At 40.9% G+C, this 16700-nt stretch overlaps 1 protein-coding gene across 3 annotated transcripts in view; it reads right to left on the bottom strand.

The window, feature by feature from the left end:
* Window positions 1-13949, bottom strand: part of Usp8 (ubiquitin specific peptidase 8) — a 49209-nt gene extending 35260 nt beyond the window's left edge. For 2 of the 3 annotated variants that reach the window (XM_006234916.5, XM_063283328.1), the window contains exons 1-2: window positions 12117-13949; window positions 1636-1805 (exon numbers count right to left, since the gene is read on the bottom strand). In XM_006234916.5, coding sequence (XP_006234978.1) covers window positions 1636-1739 — 104 coding nt within the window. In that variant the 5' untranslated portion in view covers window positions 1740-1805; window positions 12117-13949. The remainder of the gene's footprint in view (window positions 1-1635; window positions 1806-12116) is intronic. The other variant, NM_001106502.1, reaches the window with a different exon arrangement.
* Between the last annotated feature and the right edge of the window lie 2751 nt (window positions 13950-16700).

The following is a 16700-nucleotide window of genomic DNA, read 5'->3' as shown; positions in this document are numbered from 1 at the left end:
TTTTTGTGTTATCCCACATTATCAATTCAGCTCAAGAAGAAGCCAACTTTTCTTTTTCCCCTAAAGGACATTTTAAAGCCATTTTGCCACTGGTAATATTAAGAAGCAATGGTGTGTGTCAGACTTTCTCCTCACTTTTAATGAAATTGTCACTGCTCAACTGTCACCACTGACGTTTTATTTTCTTTTCATTTTCATTTTCTTGTAAAATGATTCATTAAAATGCCCCAGGGCCTACACAGGTATCTTAGTGTTGTCCTTATTGATTCATTTGGGATCATATTTCTCTCCAATCAGAGAATACCTATTGCTCCCCCTTGCTCTCTAAGACCTATTTTTCCTAAGTCTAGGGAATGTGGTAGCTACGTTCACCTTTCTTTCTAAAACTTTATTTCCATCTAAATAATAATGTAATTACTAATTTCTAAATCTCTTTTGCTGGCGAAAATAAATGTGAACGGAAAGTTCTCTTTGATTCTCTGTTCTTTAACTACTTGAGTTGGCAATTTTAAAGACAATCTATTTTTAGCAAATTTAAATTCCCAGCAAGTATTATAATCAGTGGACCACTGGACCATGAAAATTTGGAACCTCTCCTGCAAAGGCACATTTTCTACATGTGCCTTAGATGGCAAGTAAACCCAGGGAAGTAAAAACACATGAAATAAATCATTAAGTTAAAGATTCTATCAAATTGGAAAAAAATAAAACCTATAGAATACTAATATTTGTCCCTTAGAGATTCCACCATAACTAAAGCAACTCAGGATGGAAAGGGACTATTGGGCTTACACATCCCTAGTCAGTCCATGGAGGGAAGCCAAGGCAGAAATTCAAACCTGTTGGAAACCTGGAAGCAGCAGCTGATGCAGGGCCCATGGAGATGCTCCTCCTGGCTTGCTCAGGCTGCTTTCTTATAGAACACAGAACCACCAGCCCAGAGATGTTCCTACCCACAGTGGATGGGATAAATCCCTTCCATCAATCATTAAATAACGGTCTATAGGCTTGCCTTCCTATAGCCTGTTCTGATGGAGGCATTTTTTCCAACTAGGTCCCTTCTCTCAGATAACTTTAGCTTCTGTTAAGTTGCTATAGAACTATAGATAACTAGAAAAAAAAGCAGTCACAGCCCCTCTTTCAGTCAGAGGAAGTCTACGCAATACCTAACTTGCACGTGCCCTACACAAGAGTAAAGGTGACCTTTTAAAAGATTAAAGACTTTAATTAAAACTTATATTGTGGGGCTGGGGATTTAGCTCAGTGGTAGAGCGCTTGCCTAGGAAGCGCAAGGCCCTGGGTTCGGTCCCCAGCTCTGAAAAAAAGAAAAAAAAGAAAATAAAACTTATATCGTTTTATGAGAAAAGATGACTTGTGACAAAATGGCTTTATTAGACCCTTCATACTCTTTTAAACATATCATCTGGTATACATACTGGTCAGGAAGCAGGTAACTTGCATCTGAGCAATCACACATTTATTCTGTTAAGACAAAGTTAAGAACTTCTCTAGATCTTATTTACTCCTGTGATACCATTTTTCAAATAAACTTTAAATTAGCTATTCACCAAATCTAAATAGTAAGAAAATGAAATAAAATTGATATGACTTAATCAACTAGCAAAGAGCACACACTTCTTGGTGCTGGTTTTCTCAGGTTTAACTTCTGTCTTCTTATTGAGGTCTTTGAGTGAAGAACTGAGGTAGAGTTCTTTAGGAACTGAAGCTACAGCAGGCATGATGAATGATTCTTGCTTTTCTACTTCAACAAACGGATAATGTGGTTCATGAAAAGTAGTTCTTTCCTAAAACAAAACAAGTAAACAATTCCACTAATTAACCTCATCAGCAAAAACAGTTAGAAAACAATCATGAGGCAGAGGGAGAGAGGGATCTGGGTAGAAAGGGGAGCAGGGAAGGGCAAAGAGGAACATCATCAGTTGGGGCAGTAGGGTGAAACAACAGGAGAGATGCTCTGAGGGTCAGCAGAATGAATGGAAATAGGCAACCTCGAGGAGTGGGAGGTGGGGGACCCTTTAGAATGTACCAGAGCCCTGGGAGACGAGAGACTCTCAGGACTCAAAGGGAGGATCCTTAGATGAAATTCCCAACCGTGGGGACAGGGAACTTGTAGAGCCACCTCCAGTAGTAGAAAGACAGGACATCAAGTGAGGGATGGGGTTGCCATCCCTGTCAAAAACCCTGACCCAGAATTGTTCCTGTCTAAAAGAACTGCAGGAACAAAAATGGAGAAGAGACTTTGGGAAATGAGGTCCAGTCACCAGTCCAAATTGGGATCCAGTTTAAGGGAAGGCTCCAAGGCATGACACTATTGCTAATCCTACGTTGTGCTTACAGACAGGAGCCTAGCATGGCTATCCTTCGAGAGGCCCAACAAGCAGCTGACTGAGACAAACACAGATACTTACACCTAACCATCGGACTTAAGTTGGGGACCCCTGTGATTGAATTAGGAAAAGACTGGAAGAAACTGAGGAGGAGGGCGAACCCATAGGAAGAACAGCAGTGGTAACTAACCTGGACCCCTGAGATCTCTCTGACACGGAGCCACCAACCAGGCAGCACACACCAGCTGATTTGAGGCCCCTGACACAGGTACAGCAGAGGGCTGCCTGGTCTGGCCTCAGTGAGAAAAGACTCGCCTAACCCTGAGAGACTTGAGGCCCCAGGGAGTGGGAAGACTTGGGTAGGTGGGGAGAGGGGGTTGGGGGACGAGGGACATGCTCTTGAAGACAGGAGGGAGGAGGAATGGAATGAGGAACTATGGGAGGGGGCAAAGACTGGACTGTTAAAAAATTAAATCAATAAAAAAGGTTCTGGGGCTGGAGAGGTGGCTCCGAGGTTAAGAGCACTGACTGCTCTTCCATAGGTCCTGAGTTCAATTCCCAGCAACCACATGGTGGCTCACAACCATCCTTCTTCCCGTGTGTCTGAAGACAGCTACAGTGTATTCATATAAATAAAATAAATCTTTAAAAAAAAAAAGGTTCTGGAATAAATTGGAAGGGATAGTGAGGTGTGTATGAGTCAAATACATTGAATGCATGTATTAAGTTCTTAACAAACTAATAAAAATGTTACATTATTTAGAGCAAAAAAAAAAGTGTTAGAAAAATGAAATTCCAGAAGTAGGAATGTAGCTCAGGGCTGGAGAGATGGCTCAGTGTTTAAGAGTACTCTTCCAGAGGTCATATCCACATGGTGGCTCAGAGCCTTCTGTAATGAGATCTGATCCCTCTTATGGTGTGTCTAAGACAGCTACAGTATACTCATATACACTAAATAATTAAATGAATCTTAAAAAAAAAAAACAAAAAACGGAATGCAGCTCAGTGGCAAAGTGACTGGGTGGTGTGAGTGGTGTGAAAGGCTTTAGATTGAATTCGTGGCTTAGCAACACACTCACGTCAAGCCTGGGCCAGCAATTGGGAAGCTGAGGTAAGAGGATTGTGAGTTTATCACTAATCTGGGCTACCCAATAAGACTGTATTCAAGGGGCTGGGGATTTAGCTCAGTGGTAGAGCGCTTACCTAGGAAGCGCAAGGCCCTGGGTTTGGTCCCCAGCTCCGAAAAAAAGAACCAAAAAAAAAAAAAAAAAAAAAAAAAAAAAAGACTGTATTCAAACAAAAACAAACACCCACTATTTAACTATATCCTTTCCCAACAGGGTCCATTTTAAGTTATCTTGAATTTCTATTTTGGGATATATTTAAGATACACACCCCCATACCCCTATGATATTAAGAAATATTTATTTTCAGGGGTTGGGGATTTAGCTCAGCAGTAGAGCGCTTGCCTAGCGAGCACAAGGCCCTGGGTTCGGTTCCCAGCTCCGAAAAAAAAGAAAAGAAAAAAAAAAAAAAAGAAATACTTATTTTCAAATGTTCATTAACTAAATGGGTTATTGTACCATTTTGCCATCAGTATTTAAATCTTTTTTTTCAGTATTAAAATCTTATCTATTAAAAAGAACAGAATAATAAAGTTTTCATATTTTTCTGTTAAAACTACATTTATATACAAGTAGAATTTCCAACTTGGAATATTTTGTTTTCCTCTTGATATAAGTTTATAAAAGTAGTAGGCAAAACCAGGTTTATACGGAGCTAGGAACTAAAACAACATATTTCTGCTTCTGCCAGGAAACACTCCTACACTTTGGTTTACTCTGAAAGGATCTTTGATAGTTCATGACATTTTTTTGTTTCCTGGTATGCTAATTCTGACCAGTAGAAAATATGAAGTAAACAAAATGAAAACAGGAAGAATCAGAAGGTATGCACTAATTAAAATGGCATGTTACTTTTTATGAAGATACCAGAGATGGAACAGATCAAAGCGCCCCAGGCAGTGTCTTGGTATGCTCCTAAGTGTCACCACCTGAAAACCAGTGACCAGACTAACTTCCAGTGTGGTCTTCTGCCAGGCGTAACTACTTACAATTTAGTAATTTAACTGTAACTTTATTTTCCCCCATCATCTCTGTGCTCTCTAAACGGTACAATCAATTCAGTTTCATCAATCAATTCAGAGATCAACAAGCGCCTATTCCCAAGAGAGTGAATAGGGAAGGCGGTAGAGAGATGGCTCAGAGGTTAAGAGCATTGATTGCTCTTCCAGAAAACCAGTATTCAATTCCATGCATCCACATGTTGGCTCATAACCATCTATAACACCAATCCAGAAGATCCAACACCCAAGTGATATGTAGATGTACATGCAGACAAAATGGCCACGTTTCTCTGTATAACCCTGACTGTCTTGAAACTTGCTTTGTAGACCAGGTTGGACTCAAACTCAAGATCTACCTGCCTCTGCCTTCCAAATGCTGAGATTAAAGGTGGCTGGACAAAAAAAAAATTCCTAAGGGCTGATTGAGGTACAATTTAAGGGAATGGTCTTAGTCCACTTACATCAAACTCCAAAAACACTTCAATTTCCTTTGACTCTAGTCATTCCTGTATTAAACACTAATACTTTATGAATATCTGGTCTTATCCCTTCCAAGTCTGTGTTAGGACTATATTGTTACCAAACAGCTTTCCTCTAAAAATCCCATTTTTACCTTTTCAGGTTTTTCTATATATATACTTGCTCCATGCATCTTTCAAAACATGTTGAACTAAATGGTAACTGATACCTTGATATATATGCAATTAGAAACAATGACTTTAGGGGTTGGGGATTTAGCTCAGTGATAGAGTGCTTGCCTAGCAAGCGCAAGGCCCTGGGTTCAGTCCTCAGCTCGGGGGGGGGGGGGGGGGGGGGACACAATGACTTTGCATATGAAACCTTTACCTCCTGTTCTGAACCTTGTATCTAAAGTTATAATAATGGGAGAAAAAGTTTCTACCCTCACCATCACTTCCAAATGGGTCAAGTGATACTGGATGTGTTCTACTATCAATTCATTAACAATTCACTAAGAACAAAGAACATCCATTAAATAAAGGGTGTGACAGGGATCCCTTGGATTGCCTTGTTCTCAGACAGCACCATTATTTTAGTATCAGTGAAAACCCCAAGCAGATTTTCCTTGCAAGTGCAGGTTCTGCACTAAAGGACAGCTGTTAAAGAAGACATAAGGCCTGGTATCTAATATGAACACTTTAATTCACAAACAGGTGCTGGATCCCTTGGAACTGGAGTTAAAGATCCTGTGAACTGCCATGTGGGTGCAGGAATCAAACCTGGGTCATCTGAAAAAGCAGCCAGTGCTCTCAATCCCAACTCTTTAGCCCCTAAAACTTGGATCTTTAAAATAAATGTGAAAATCGTGTCAGATATATAGATAATTTAAAAGAGTAGGTCATTAGCTAGTTAAAGTAAAATGTAAGCGCATTGATATCCTGCTATATAAAGTGCCATGCTTTCAGAAGCTGAAGGATTAGACTAGTTCCACATGAGGCTTACAAAACTAATGTGAAACAAAATTGTAATCAGTGGAAATAAAAGTAATAGATGGTGTTACAAATAAAAACATTAGGAAAGAAAACTACAACCAAAGGGAACTAGAAGTAATCAGAAAAAAGTGAACGTTAAGTATCTTCTTTGATGAAGATGGCTTTGATAGCAGTGAGGAATAGTGTGGGGACAAGGTCAAGAGACCAAGTGCATCTCTAGGAATCAGCTATCAGACAGAATGTACAAGAAGCCATGAGGCAGAGAAGTCAAAAACAGTCTCCACACAAATCATAAAAGGCTATGAAAAGGGGTTAGTGATTTAGCTCAGTGGTAGAGCGAAAAAAAGAAAAGAAAAAAAAAAAGGCTATGAAAAGCACATGAGCATTTACCTTGTTTTCTAAAGGTAATAAGAGAACCACAGCAGGGTTCTGAAGGAACCTGCTTGTTAGTTGTGCAACCCCAACTAACAAGAGCACAAAGATGTGAAGAAAGAAAATCCTAGTTATCTATTGTAATGATTTGTAATGATGGAAGAGAAAGAAGGATGGAGGTCGGACCCAGGGTGACAGAAGTGAAATAAGGAAGTAGAACAAGAACAAGAAACCCTGCAAAGACAGCGACAGGGCATGCCACATAGTCAGACTCCGCATGGAACAATGCTACTAAAGTCTTCAGCACGTGCGTGTGTGTGTGTGTGTGTGTGTGTGTGTATGTGTGTGTGTGTGTATGTGTGTGTGTGTGTGTGTGTGTGTGTGTGTGTATATGTATGTATGTATTTTACTGGATTATAGATTCAAGGCCAACCTGGGCTTCATAGTAAGACCCTGGATATATGTATGTATGCATGTATGTATATGTGTATATTATATATGTAAAATTATGCAATATTAAAAAAAGGATTATAAACTAAAGCAAACAAAGTAGCCCGATGTGTAGCCGGAAGCTAAAGCAAGAAGACTGAGAATTCAAGCCAGCCTATGCTAACCAGCAAGACAATGTCTCAAAACAAAACGAGAACTTGATAGCTCACATGACGGCAGTGCTATTCCAAATACAGTCCAAAGACCAACGCTGGCCTGGGGAACTACCACTTGCTGATCTGTAACCAAATAAGCTCATTATAGAACACACGCCAAAAAGCATACACCTTTTATAGTCCTTGAACCTCCATTCTAAGGCAAGCTTTTACTTCCTAAAGAAAACAGAAGGGGCTGGGGATTTAGCTCAGTGGTAGAGCGCTTACCTAGGAAGCGCAAGGCCCTGGGTTCGGTCCCCAGCTCCGAAAAAAAGAACCAAAAAAAAAAAAAAAAAGAAAGAAAACAGAAGACTAAGCATAATGCAGCCATGTCTCATCACTGAGGTAAGGTGGAACCTTAAGTGAGGCAGACTCTGAACACACTTTTCTAAGGGATATAGAAAACAAGGGTTGGTGGTCACAAATGTCTTACTCTGGTTAACCAGAGTTAATATTCATGAAATAATAAGTCAACAATCAATTGCTCTAGTACATATTAATATGACTCAGGTCACTAGCTGAACTCAGGGAAAGAAAAATCTAGTTCAGCTAGACAGAGAAAGCTTCAGCCAGCCCACAGTGTCTTCTTCAATGCTGGCCCCTTCCTTTCAGCTTCAGCTTCCCTCTGTCTGTCAGTTCTTGAAGTTCATGTCTTAGTCTGAGTCCTACAGTACTTGCTACCTATATTGCTCAGTCAGTACAGTTTTTGGGCCAAATAACAAATTGGCTGAAATGATGAGAGATGAAGTGAGAAAGGCAATGTTTCAGAAGGGAAGCACCATAGAGACATAAAATGAGAAATCACTGTGAGAAAACAATTCGGAAACTATAGTAAGGCAACCTATGGGAATCATGAAGCAATAATCACTGGGACCAAAGGAGTGCACTGATGATATGATGTATCCTGACTCTAACTTAATAATCCTGTCAACACTTAAGAGCTGCTAGATTAAAAAGTAAGTACTGGGGTTGGGGATTTAGCTCAGTGGTAGAGCGCTTGCCTAGGAAGCACAAGGCCCTGGGTTCGGTCCCCAGCTCCAGAAAAAAAAGAACCAAAAAAAAAAAAAAAAGTAAGTACTGTCGCAGAGTGGAGGGCTTGAGAAGACATTTGGCACATCAGTATTGCCTCAGGACGGCCAGAATGGGTATATGCAAGAGGATTTGAAGATGGAATAAGGGAACAATACTATGGGAAAGAACAGTTAGGGAAGAATAGCAGGGAAGAACAAATTGGGCACACTGCTTTGGTGATTTAATGATTAAAACTGAGTATTTTCACTTGCTTACATTACCTCATTTTCCTTCTGTAAAAAGACAAGAACACTAATGTTATTAACTAAATAATAATAACAGACACACAAAAATGCATGCCCAGACAGGAAGCTGAAGCTAGAAGGCGGTAAATTCAAGGCGGCTTTGGGCTATTTAAAAAGGTCATGTCTCAAAAAACAACCAAACAAGCAAGCCAATAATAACAACAAATGTGAAAAACAAAACCGTAGCTTAATATCTGATCAGTGATGGGGCTAGAGAGATGGCTCTGCGGTTAAGAGCACTGATGTTCTTCTAGAGGACCTGAGTTCAGTTCCCAGCAACCACACATAGTGGTTCACAACTGTCTGTAATGGGATCTGATGTGTCTGAAAAGATAGACAGTGTACTCAAATACATAAAATAAATAAATAATGAAAATAAAAACTGACCAGTGATGGGCATGGTGACACACACCTTTAATCCCAGCACTGAGGAGGCTGAGGCAGGTGGATCTCTTAGTACAAAGCCAACTTGGTCTACACAGTGAGTTCTAGGACAGCCAAGGCTGTCTTAGAAAGAAAAAAAAAAACCTATTGTTTGGGAGATTACAGCATATACTATCACTGAAAATGATACTGTATTACTTTTATTCTGTGACAAAAAAACCTGAAATAATTTAAGGGGAGTTTATTTTGCCTCACTGTTTTGGAAGAATTTCAGTCCATCATAGCAGGGAAAGTTATGACAGAATTTATGGCAGCACGAGTATGCTGAGGTGGCTCCTCTAATCTGGCAGACCAGAAGCAGAAAGCTCTGAGGGAGCCACAGGCTGGAACAACCTTCAAGACTATCCCCGGCAACAAACATCTACCAGTCAGGCCCCACCTCCTAAAGGCTACATATACTTCAAAATGGGGTCTGAAGCTGGGAGTCTACACAAGCAAAATTTGAGTCTGGGAGGGACGTTTTACAACTATTTTATTTACCCTGCTTTTATGTAGTGTTTTTTTTTTTTTTTTTTTTTGGTTCTTTTTTTTCCGGAGCTGGGGACCGAACCCAGGGCCTTGCGCTTCCGTAAGCGCTCTACCACTGAGCTAAATCCCCAGCCCCTATGTAGTGTATTTTAAAGCATATATAATTCTCTTTAAAACACTGGCATCAGAGTACAGCGGCATGCATCTGCAATTCCAGCTACCTGGGGGGAGGTTGAGGCAGAAGGATCTCTTCAGCCCAGGAATTAGAGGCCAGCCTTGGTCATGAGAGTAGAGAATAAATCATCAAGGAATCGAAGCCTTGTTTTTGCTGCAGCTGATACTTTACTTAAGGCCTCAAACTAGGCATCCTATGGGAAGAAAGACTCAGTAGAGAACAGACATTGCACAATGAAGGGAAGCATAGTGCTAAAAAAGGAAAAGAACAGGGGTTGGGAATTTAGCTCAGTGGTAGAGCGCTTGCCTAGGAAGCACAAGGCCCTGGGTTCGTTCCCCAGCTCCGAAAAAAAGAACCAAAAAAAAAAAAAAAAAGGAAAAGAACTCTAAGGCACACGAACAAGTATTAGAATGCTAAGGAACAGAAATGAAGGAGGGAAGGAAGGAAATAGCCCTAGTTTCTAAGAGCAATTATATATGGTTAGATTACAGAGTTTTTGATTTATACAAAAAATAAATTTGCGTGTGGTCACACACATGTTGGGAGCCTGTAAAGTAGTTTTGAGAACCTTTTGCTTTAAAAGGTAGGAGTCAGGCTTTTGGTACATCGCAGCAGTGCTTTGATATGTATGTGCCATGCCCTGGGTGCCCTAGCACCAAACACACATAAACACAAAAATGGTATAAATCCATCATCTGATAGGAAGGGTGCCATGATTGCTCTAACCACTAGAATATTACTAGAAGTTACTGTGCTAATTTCTTGATACAGGCTTTTCAGAGACTAAAGTGTAGTCATGGAACCCAGCACACAGGCTATAAGAAGTTCAATCCACACAGACGCTGCACTAAGCACTGCAGTCATTATTCCCAGCTGTAACCAACATCAGTAACTACGGTGAATGAACAATCTTGGAGTGCTTTCTGATAACCTAAACCCAGTCAGTTTTTATAACAAAATAAAATACAAGACTCCTCCCTGCTCTTTGGCTGCTATGAGGTAAACAGTCTCCATTAACATACTTTTGCCACCATGGGACTATGCTTCACCTCGGATGCAAAGCAATGGATCCAACTAACCTTGGGCAGAAGCCTCTGAAACCGTGGGGCAAAATAAATCTCCTTCCCTAAGCATATTACGAATAAAGTTTGATGTGTTGGCTTTATATTACAACTGTTTTACAAAGCCATCTGGATTCTGACCCATTTATGTTCTTTTTTTTTCTTTTTTCTTTTTTTCGAAGCTGGGGACTGAACCCAGGGCCTTGCGCTCGCTAGGCAAGCACTCTACCGCTGAGCTAAATCCCCAACCCCCCCATTTATGTTCTTATCAACAAAAGGTCAGAATGATTAATAAGGTGTAAGTAAATAAATCAACAAGTTAATGGATAAAAAGAAAACTTTAAATATTTCTGTTAGTTTTTCATTACTCACAGACTTATATTGCTACTGCAAGATCCGTGCAGCTCAACTAAAATATGTACCTAATATCTGGTCAAAAGAGCAGTAATATACATTTCATATCAACAGTGGCATGATTAATATATATACTAATTCACAGTCTTAAAGAAGCATGAATACAGCCTTATTAGGCAGAGCTCTATCGATAAGAAACTCCCTAAATCCAACATGATTGACTTTCAACTAGAAGTCTTAAACAGAAAGAGTCATAAAGCAGAGAGCTTTAAAAAAAAAAAAAAAAAAAGCAACATGCAGAGCCTGGCAGTGGTGGGGCTGCACTCGGGAGGCAGAGGCCGGTGAGACCAAGGCAAGCCTGGTTTACAGAGTGAGTTCCAGAACAGCCCTGGCTACACAGAGAAACTCTGCCTCGGAAAAACAAAAGCCACCAAACCCAAAAAATAACACATGGATTTTTTAATGAAGTAAGATAATATACACAACTAAGAATACTCTACAGATTAAAAAAGATTGCCCTTGCCAGGAGTGGTGCTTGATGCACAGTTTTATCCAACTCTCGAGCCAAGGGAGGAGGGTTTCTGTGAGTTTAAGACAAGTCTTGTTTACATAGTAAGACTTGTTTGGGAGGTGGGGGAGATTACACTCTTTAGGCATCCTTTTGATCCCAAACCCTAGAGCTTTTAATAAACATTAAACCCCTTAGACTCTGAAACACCTCTGTGAGTCACATAAATATTTCTTGAATGACTGACTTGGTCAAGGTCACAGACTGAAAGCTAGAACAAAACAGGAACAGGGTCTGCAGCTTTGTGGGTAAATGAACATCACTGTGTTTGGGTTTGACAATCCCCTCGGTACATCATATTTGAAGTGAACTTGTCAGTGCCAAAAGTCTACAAACGAAGAAACATTTTTTTAAAAAATAGAAAATGCCCTCTTTGAAGAAGTTTTAAATGTGGTGAGTTTATTTAACTCAATTCTTGTACTTCACTAAAATCATGCGTGACCGGGGTACAGGGGAATAGGGAAAACATGACAAATGGTTGTAGTAAGGCCTGGGATTGTAGATAGCACAAAATGAGAAAAAGGAAGCAAAAGGAACGAGTCCAAAGTTGGGTCTAGTGTCCAAAAGAAAGGAGAACTGGTCAAGGCCACCCTCTGAGACCGGCAAACCACATCAAACTCGCTGGGCACCGGAGGAGGGGAACGGGAGAGACCAGGAGTCGGGCCCTTCCTGGACCAGCCAGTTGTCAGGGGTTGTCCCACCCCTCCGCGGACACCGCTCGTCTCCCGGATGACCAGCAGCTGGAGGACGCCTTCCCCGGGAACCGGGGCCGGAGCCAGGCCGCACTCACCGCAGCGCCCGCGCTCCGCTAACGCCGGCCTTCTCGCCTGACGCCCATCGCCCACCACCAGAAGGAGAACGAGCCTCCGTTCTCAGACGCAAAGCAGCGCAGATCATCCCCTCTTCCCGATTCGCATTGCGTGCGACGGGTCGCGCCTCTAAACGTCACGGAGGGGGCGGAGCTTCAAGTGAGAACCGTAACTCCTCCTCTCTGTCCGGTAGGGAGGGACAACGGGGTGGCCCTCTCCAGAAGGGTGAGCACGGAGCCGGTGTGAGCATGCGTCAGAAGGGAGGTTTGAGCCTGTGCGGGACCGAAGCGCCCATGCAGCACTTCCGGGGTCCTCGCGCATCTCATTTCCTAGAGGAAGTCAGTTCAGAATGTGTCACATCGTGTTTTAAGCTGTCCATGGAGGAAGCGAAGATATTTTAGCGCCTCTCAATAGTGTATTTTTCTTCTCAGATCGGAAATTGGGGAGAAAAAAACGGGAAGAGGATTGATACCCCAAAAACTTGAGAGTAAGCATTCTCCAAATCCAAGCCTCTTGTTAAAGAACAGACGTGTTTGGAAAACATTGCACAAACACGGTCAAAATTTCCTAAAGGTCCAGTCTTACAAAGCTGGGTCTGAACTCTGGAAGATAGTTTGTGGAGAAAGGATGGGGTACTCGTGGACATAAAAATTGCTTAGGGTGGAGTTGTCCCTGGTCACTAAATCCCTAGGGATAGTCCAAATCTTTTTTCTTTTTTTTTCTTTTTTTTTGGAGCTGGGGACCGAACCCAGGGCCTTGGGCTTGCTAGGCAAGTGAGCTAAATTCCCAATCCCGATAGTCCAAATCTTTAATGCATGTCAAATCTGTAAGTACAGGTCTACTAAGTATATATAATGAAAATATTTAGCAAATAGGCAGTCAACCGTAAAGACTAGTAAGCATCCAGTCCAGCAGCCTTTAAAATAAACATTAATTTCCTTCCCATTACAGTTTGCTACATGCAAAAATATATTTGTATTCCTTCTTTAAAAAACCAACACTAAATTATATACTATTTGATCTCTCTAGACAAGTAAAGACTGCTATGATAAGGCACAATGCTTGAAACTATTGAATAAAAGTCTCAATGACTTTCTTTTTCCTCATAATTAAGGAAGAAATTGCTTTTTGAGGACGGGTTGTTTTAGGAAAATATTTTCTCTACTCAGCTTTGTAAAATTGAATAAGGAAAGAAAAACTTAGAGCTGAATGTGAGAGTAAGTATCAAACACATGGAGAACGTTTTGGGGTGCTCTGACAATTGGAAGAAGGTAGGAATGAAAGAAGAAGAGAGACATCATTGGAGTGGGTCAATAAAAAATTTCTCTTAGCCCAACAAGATGGGTGAAATCCTTACCGGGTAAGCTAAGCTTGACAGTCTGAGTTTGATCCCTGGAAAACACACACACACACACACACACACACACACACACACACACACACACACGCCTGGTATCTCAAAAGTTGTCTTCTGATCTCCATGTGCTTTCTCTCCCCAAGAACAATTTTTTTTTAATATATTGATGAGGTCCCAGAAAAGCTTTTAATAAACACTGCTTTTTAATATTCACCTACAGTTATTTTTTTAATGTATTTATGCATGTGATGCCTTCTGAGGCCAGAAGAGGGTGTCCTAGCCCCTAGAGCTGAAGTTACAGGTAGTTGTGAATCACTCAACATGGGTGCTGGCAACTGAAGCTTTGTCCCCTTGAAGAGCAGCAAGAGCTCTTAGCTCTTGAGCCACCTCTTCAACCCACGCCTAGAGTTATTTTACTTGCATTGATGTAATTCTGCTTCTGTCTCGTCCCACTCCCAGCAAACAGAATTCTTCCTGCTTCACTGACATTTCAGTCAGGTTTGCTAGAAATCACAAGTCATTTGCATGTGTTTCTGCGTAAATAGAGAAAGAGGTGGACATGTGGGTTAACAGGTGCCAAACATCAGAAACAAGAAATGGCAAGGTAATCCCCAGTCCGAGCCATACAGTAAAAGCAAAAAGACTGGAGATAGCTCCAGATGACTAATAAAAATCCTGAGGTGAGATTTGAACTTTTCAGTCCTTATGGGATGAGAAATCTTCATGAGGAGAGACACCTGGATGAAATTATGCTCATTCAGTTGTATTGTAGGACACGGCTCTTTTTCATATATATATATATATATATATATATATATATATATAATAACAAACTAGGCAACAGTACTTGTGGTGCCTAGAATAATACCTATTTAAAAGTAATGGCCCATATTGAATCATAGCTTCAGTGCTCACATAAGTCAGTACCTGGTTCACTCACCATTATTAAACATCCACTTACTGGTAGTTAAGCAAGGTGACACAGATGTAATCCTAACACTTGTTGGGAGGGGATAGAGGTAGGAGGATCAGTAGTTCAAAGACAACCTCTGCTATACATCGTTTAAAGCCAGGCTGGGCTACATGAGGCCCCGTCTCAAAAAATTAAGACAAAACAATATTTTTAAAATAAAAACTGTACAGTTATTGAGTAGATGTTTGTGCCAGTCATCAATTTTCAGAGTTGATTTAGGTTTTTCTGGTAAAGACATAATAAAAACATAAAGTCTATGTTAACCATTGTTAAATTCTAAGGGTAAAAATAAACTAAGGGGTCTGGAAGGACGGCAGTCTCTTTTATGGGATTGACAGGAGAGGGCTTTATGAAAAAGTGGTACTCTACAGGACCTAGGGTGAGAGATGCACTAATGGGTATGTACAGGACAAAACCTGTGAAGCAGGGACGAGTGGGTATGCTGAAAGACTTGCAAGAATTTGAACATGAAGCCACAGTAAAAATCTCCAAATTCTTGTGATGGTGTTTGCAATCAAAATAGGCATGCTAAGAGCACTGTATATAAAGTTATTTGTTAGTATATAGCATACAAACAGCATACAATACTTTACACTTAGACTTGGGGTTCTATCCCCAAGATACTTCATTAGATATGAAAGAATTCCAAATTAAAAAATTAAAGCCCTGAAATTCTTGTTGTCCCAACCATTTCAGATAAGAGATGTGCTGTTTTTACAATTGGAGAATGTTACCAACCTTCACCTATAATGATACTTTAAGGAATCGTCTAAAGAAGATATTTTAAATTAAATATTTAATATGTATAAATGTATATCATGTATGTGCTTGGATGCAATCCTTCCTTGAGATAGAACTATACTATAACACACTATGTATTATATTATAATATCTCCACAATTTATTTCCAATTGTATGATTCATAACCAGTCCCGTAGTTATTTTTCTATTGCTATGGCAATCTTCTAGGCTCTGAAGGGGCTGAGTAGTTCCGCCTCTGTGGCTCTTCTGTCCACAGTATACACAGATTTTCTCACAGACTCAGACCAGCTCCATCCCACACTTGCTGCTGTCCTTGGTGGTTGCTCCATGGCACTGGCACCTCTAAAGTTCTGGGCTCTCCGTTACAAATGGACTGGTTCACCTGCAACCAATTCTGGACTCTCATCAGGGAACCTAAACACGACCAGACACTGTCAGCCCTCAATTCTCTACTTGCCCCTTCAATACTAGGGCTTCTAGTGCAACTAAATTTGGACTGTCACCAGTGGCTTCTCCTGGCCTTCTTCATGCTTTCGAAAACAGTATTACCTGGGAGACTTGCCACATTCCAAAGGACCACATCTTCTCTGTGCTGATCTGAGGAAACACCTAAGAAGACTCTGCCTCTATGATACTGCTGGTCTCCTCTTAAACATAGCTTAATCTCTTCTCAATCATTTTAGTGATTTTGGCCTCTTGTCAATGAAAGCAAATTTTTTAACCCTATCTGACCAGAACACAGTCTTTGTTTGTTTGTTTGTTTGTTTGGTTGGTTGGTTGGTTGTTGGTTTTGTTTTTTCAAAGCAGGGTTTCTCTCTGTGTGTAGCTCTGGCTGCCATGTAACTTGCTCTTGTAGGCCAGACTGGCCTCAAACTCAGAGATCTGCCCGCCTTTGCCTATTGAGTGCTGGGATAAAAGGTGTGCACCATCACCTCCTGGTGCAGATTTTAAACTCAGAATATCAAGTGGTCCTAGTAGAGTCATTGAAGGAATTGTAAACTCCCTCTGAAACTTTACAAGCCAGGCCTCCCTCATCTGCTCTACACTCACCATTTTCTTCTAAATCCCCACAGTAATTAATTTGTCTCTGAATATTCAACTCCTTTTCTATAAATCTTTTTTTTTTTTTTTCCTTTTCTTTTTTTCGGAGCTGGGGACCGAACCCAGGGCCTTGCGCTTCCTAGGCAAGTGCTCTACCACTGAGCTAAATCCCCAACCCCCCTCAACTCCTTTTCTAATTCAACATTTCAAAGTCTATCCACAAATTCTGAAAAGTTGGTCAGGTCTGTCACAGCTGAGAGGCCAAATCTTTTCAATTCAGACTCCATTTCCGAGAACCTGACCTGAGTTTGAACTCAGGTAAACAAGCATAGCATTAGTTTCTAAGTTATCTCCCAACAAGACCAGCATCTCCAGGTTATTCCTCCAACAAACCTGCACCCCCAGGTTACAAGCCCGCCCCCTGCCTAACAA

Source organism: Rattus norvegicus, chromosome 3, assembly GCF_036323735.1.
Source record: "Rattus norvegicus strain BN/NHsdMcwi chromosome 3, GRCr8, whole genome shotgun sequence".
NCBI classification, from domain to species: Eukaryota; Metazoa; Chordata; class Mammalia; order Rodentia; family Muridae; genus Rattus; species Rattus norvegicus.
The sequence above is the reverse complement of the archived record's forward strand: the minus strand, read 5'-3'. Positions and strand labels throughout refer to the sequence as shown.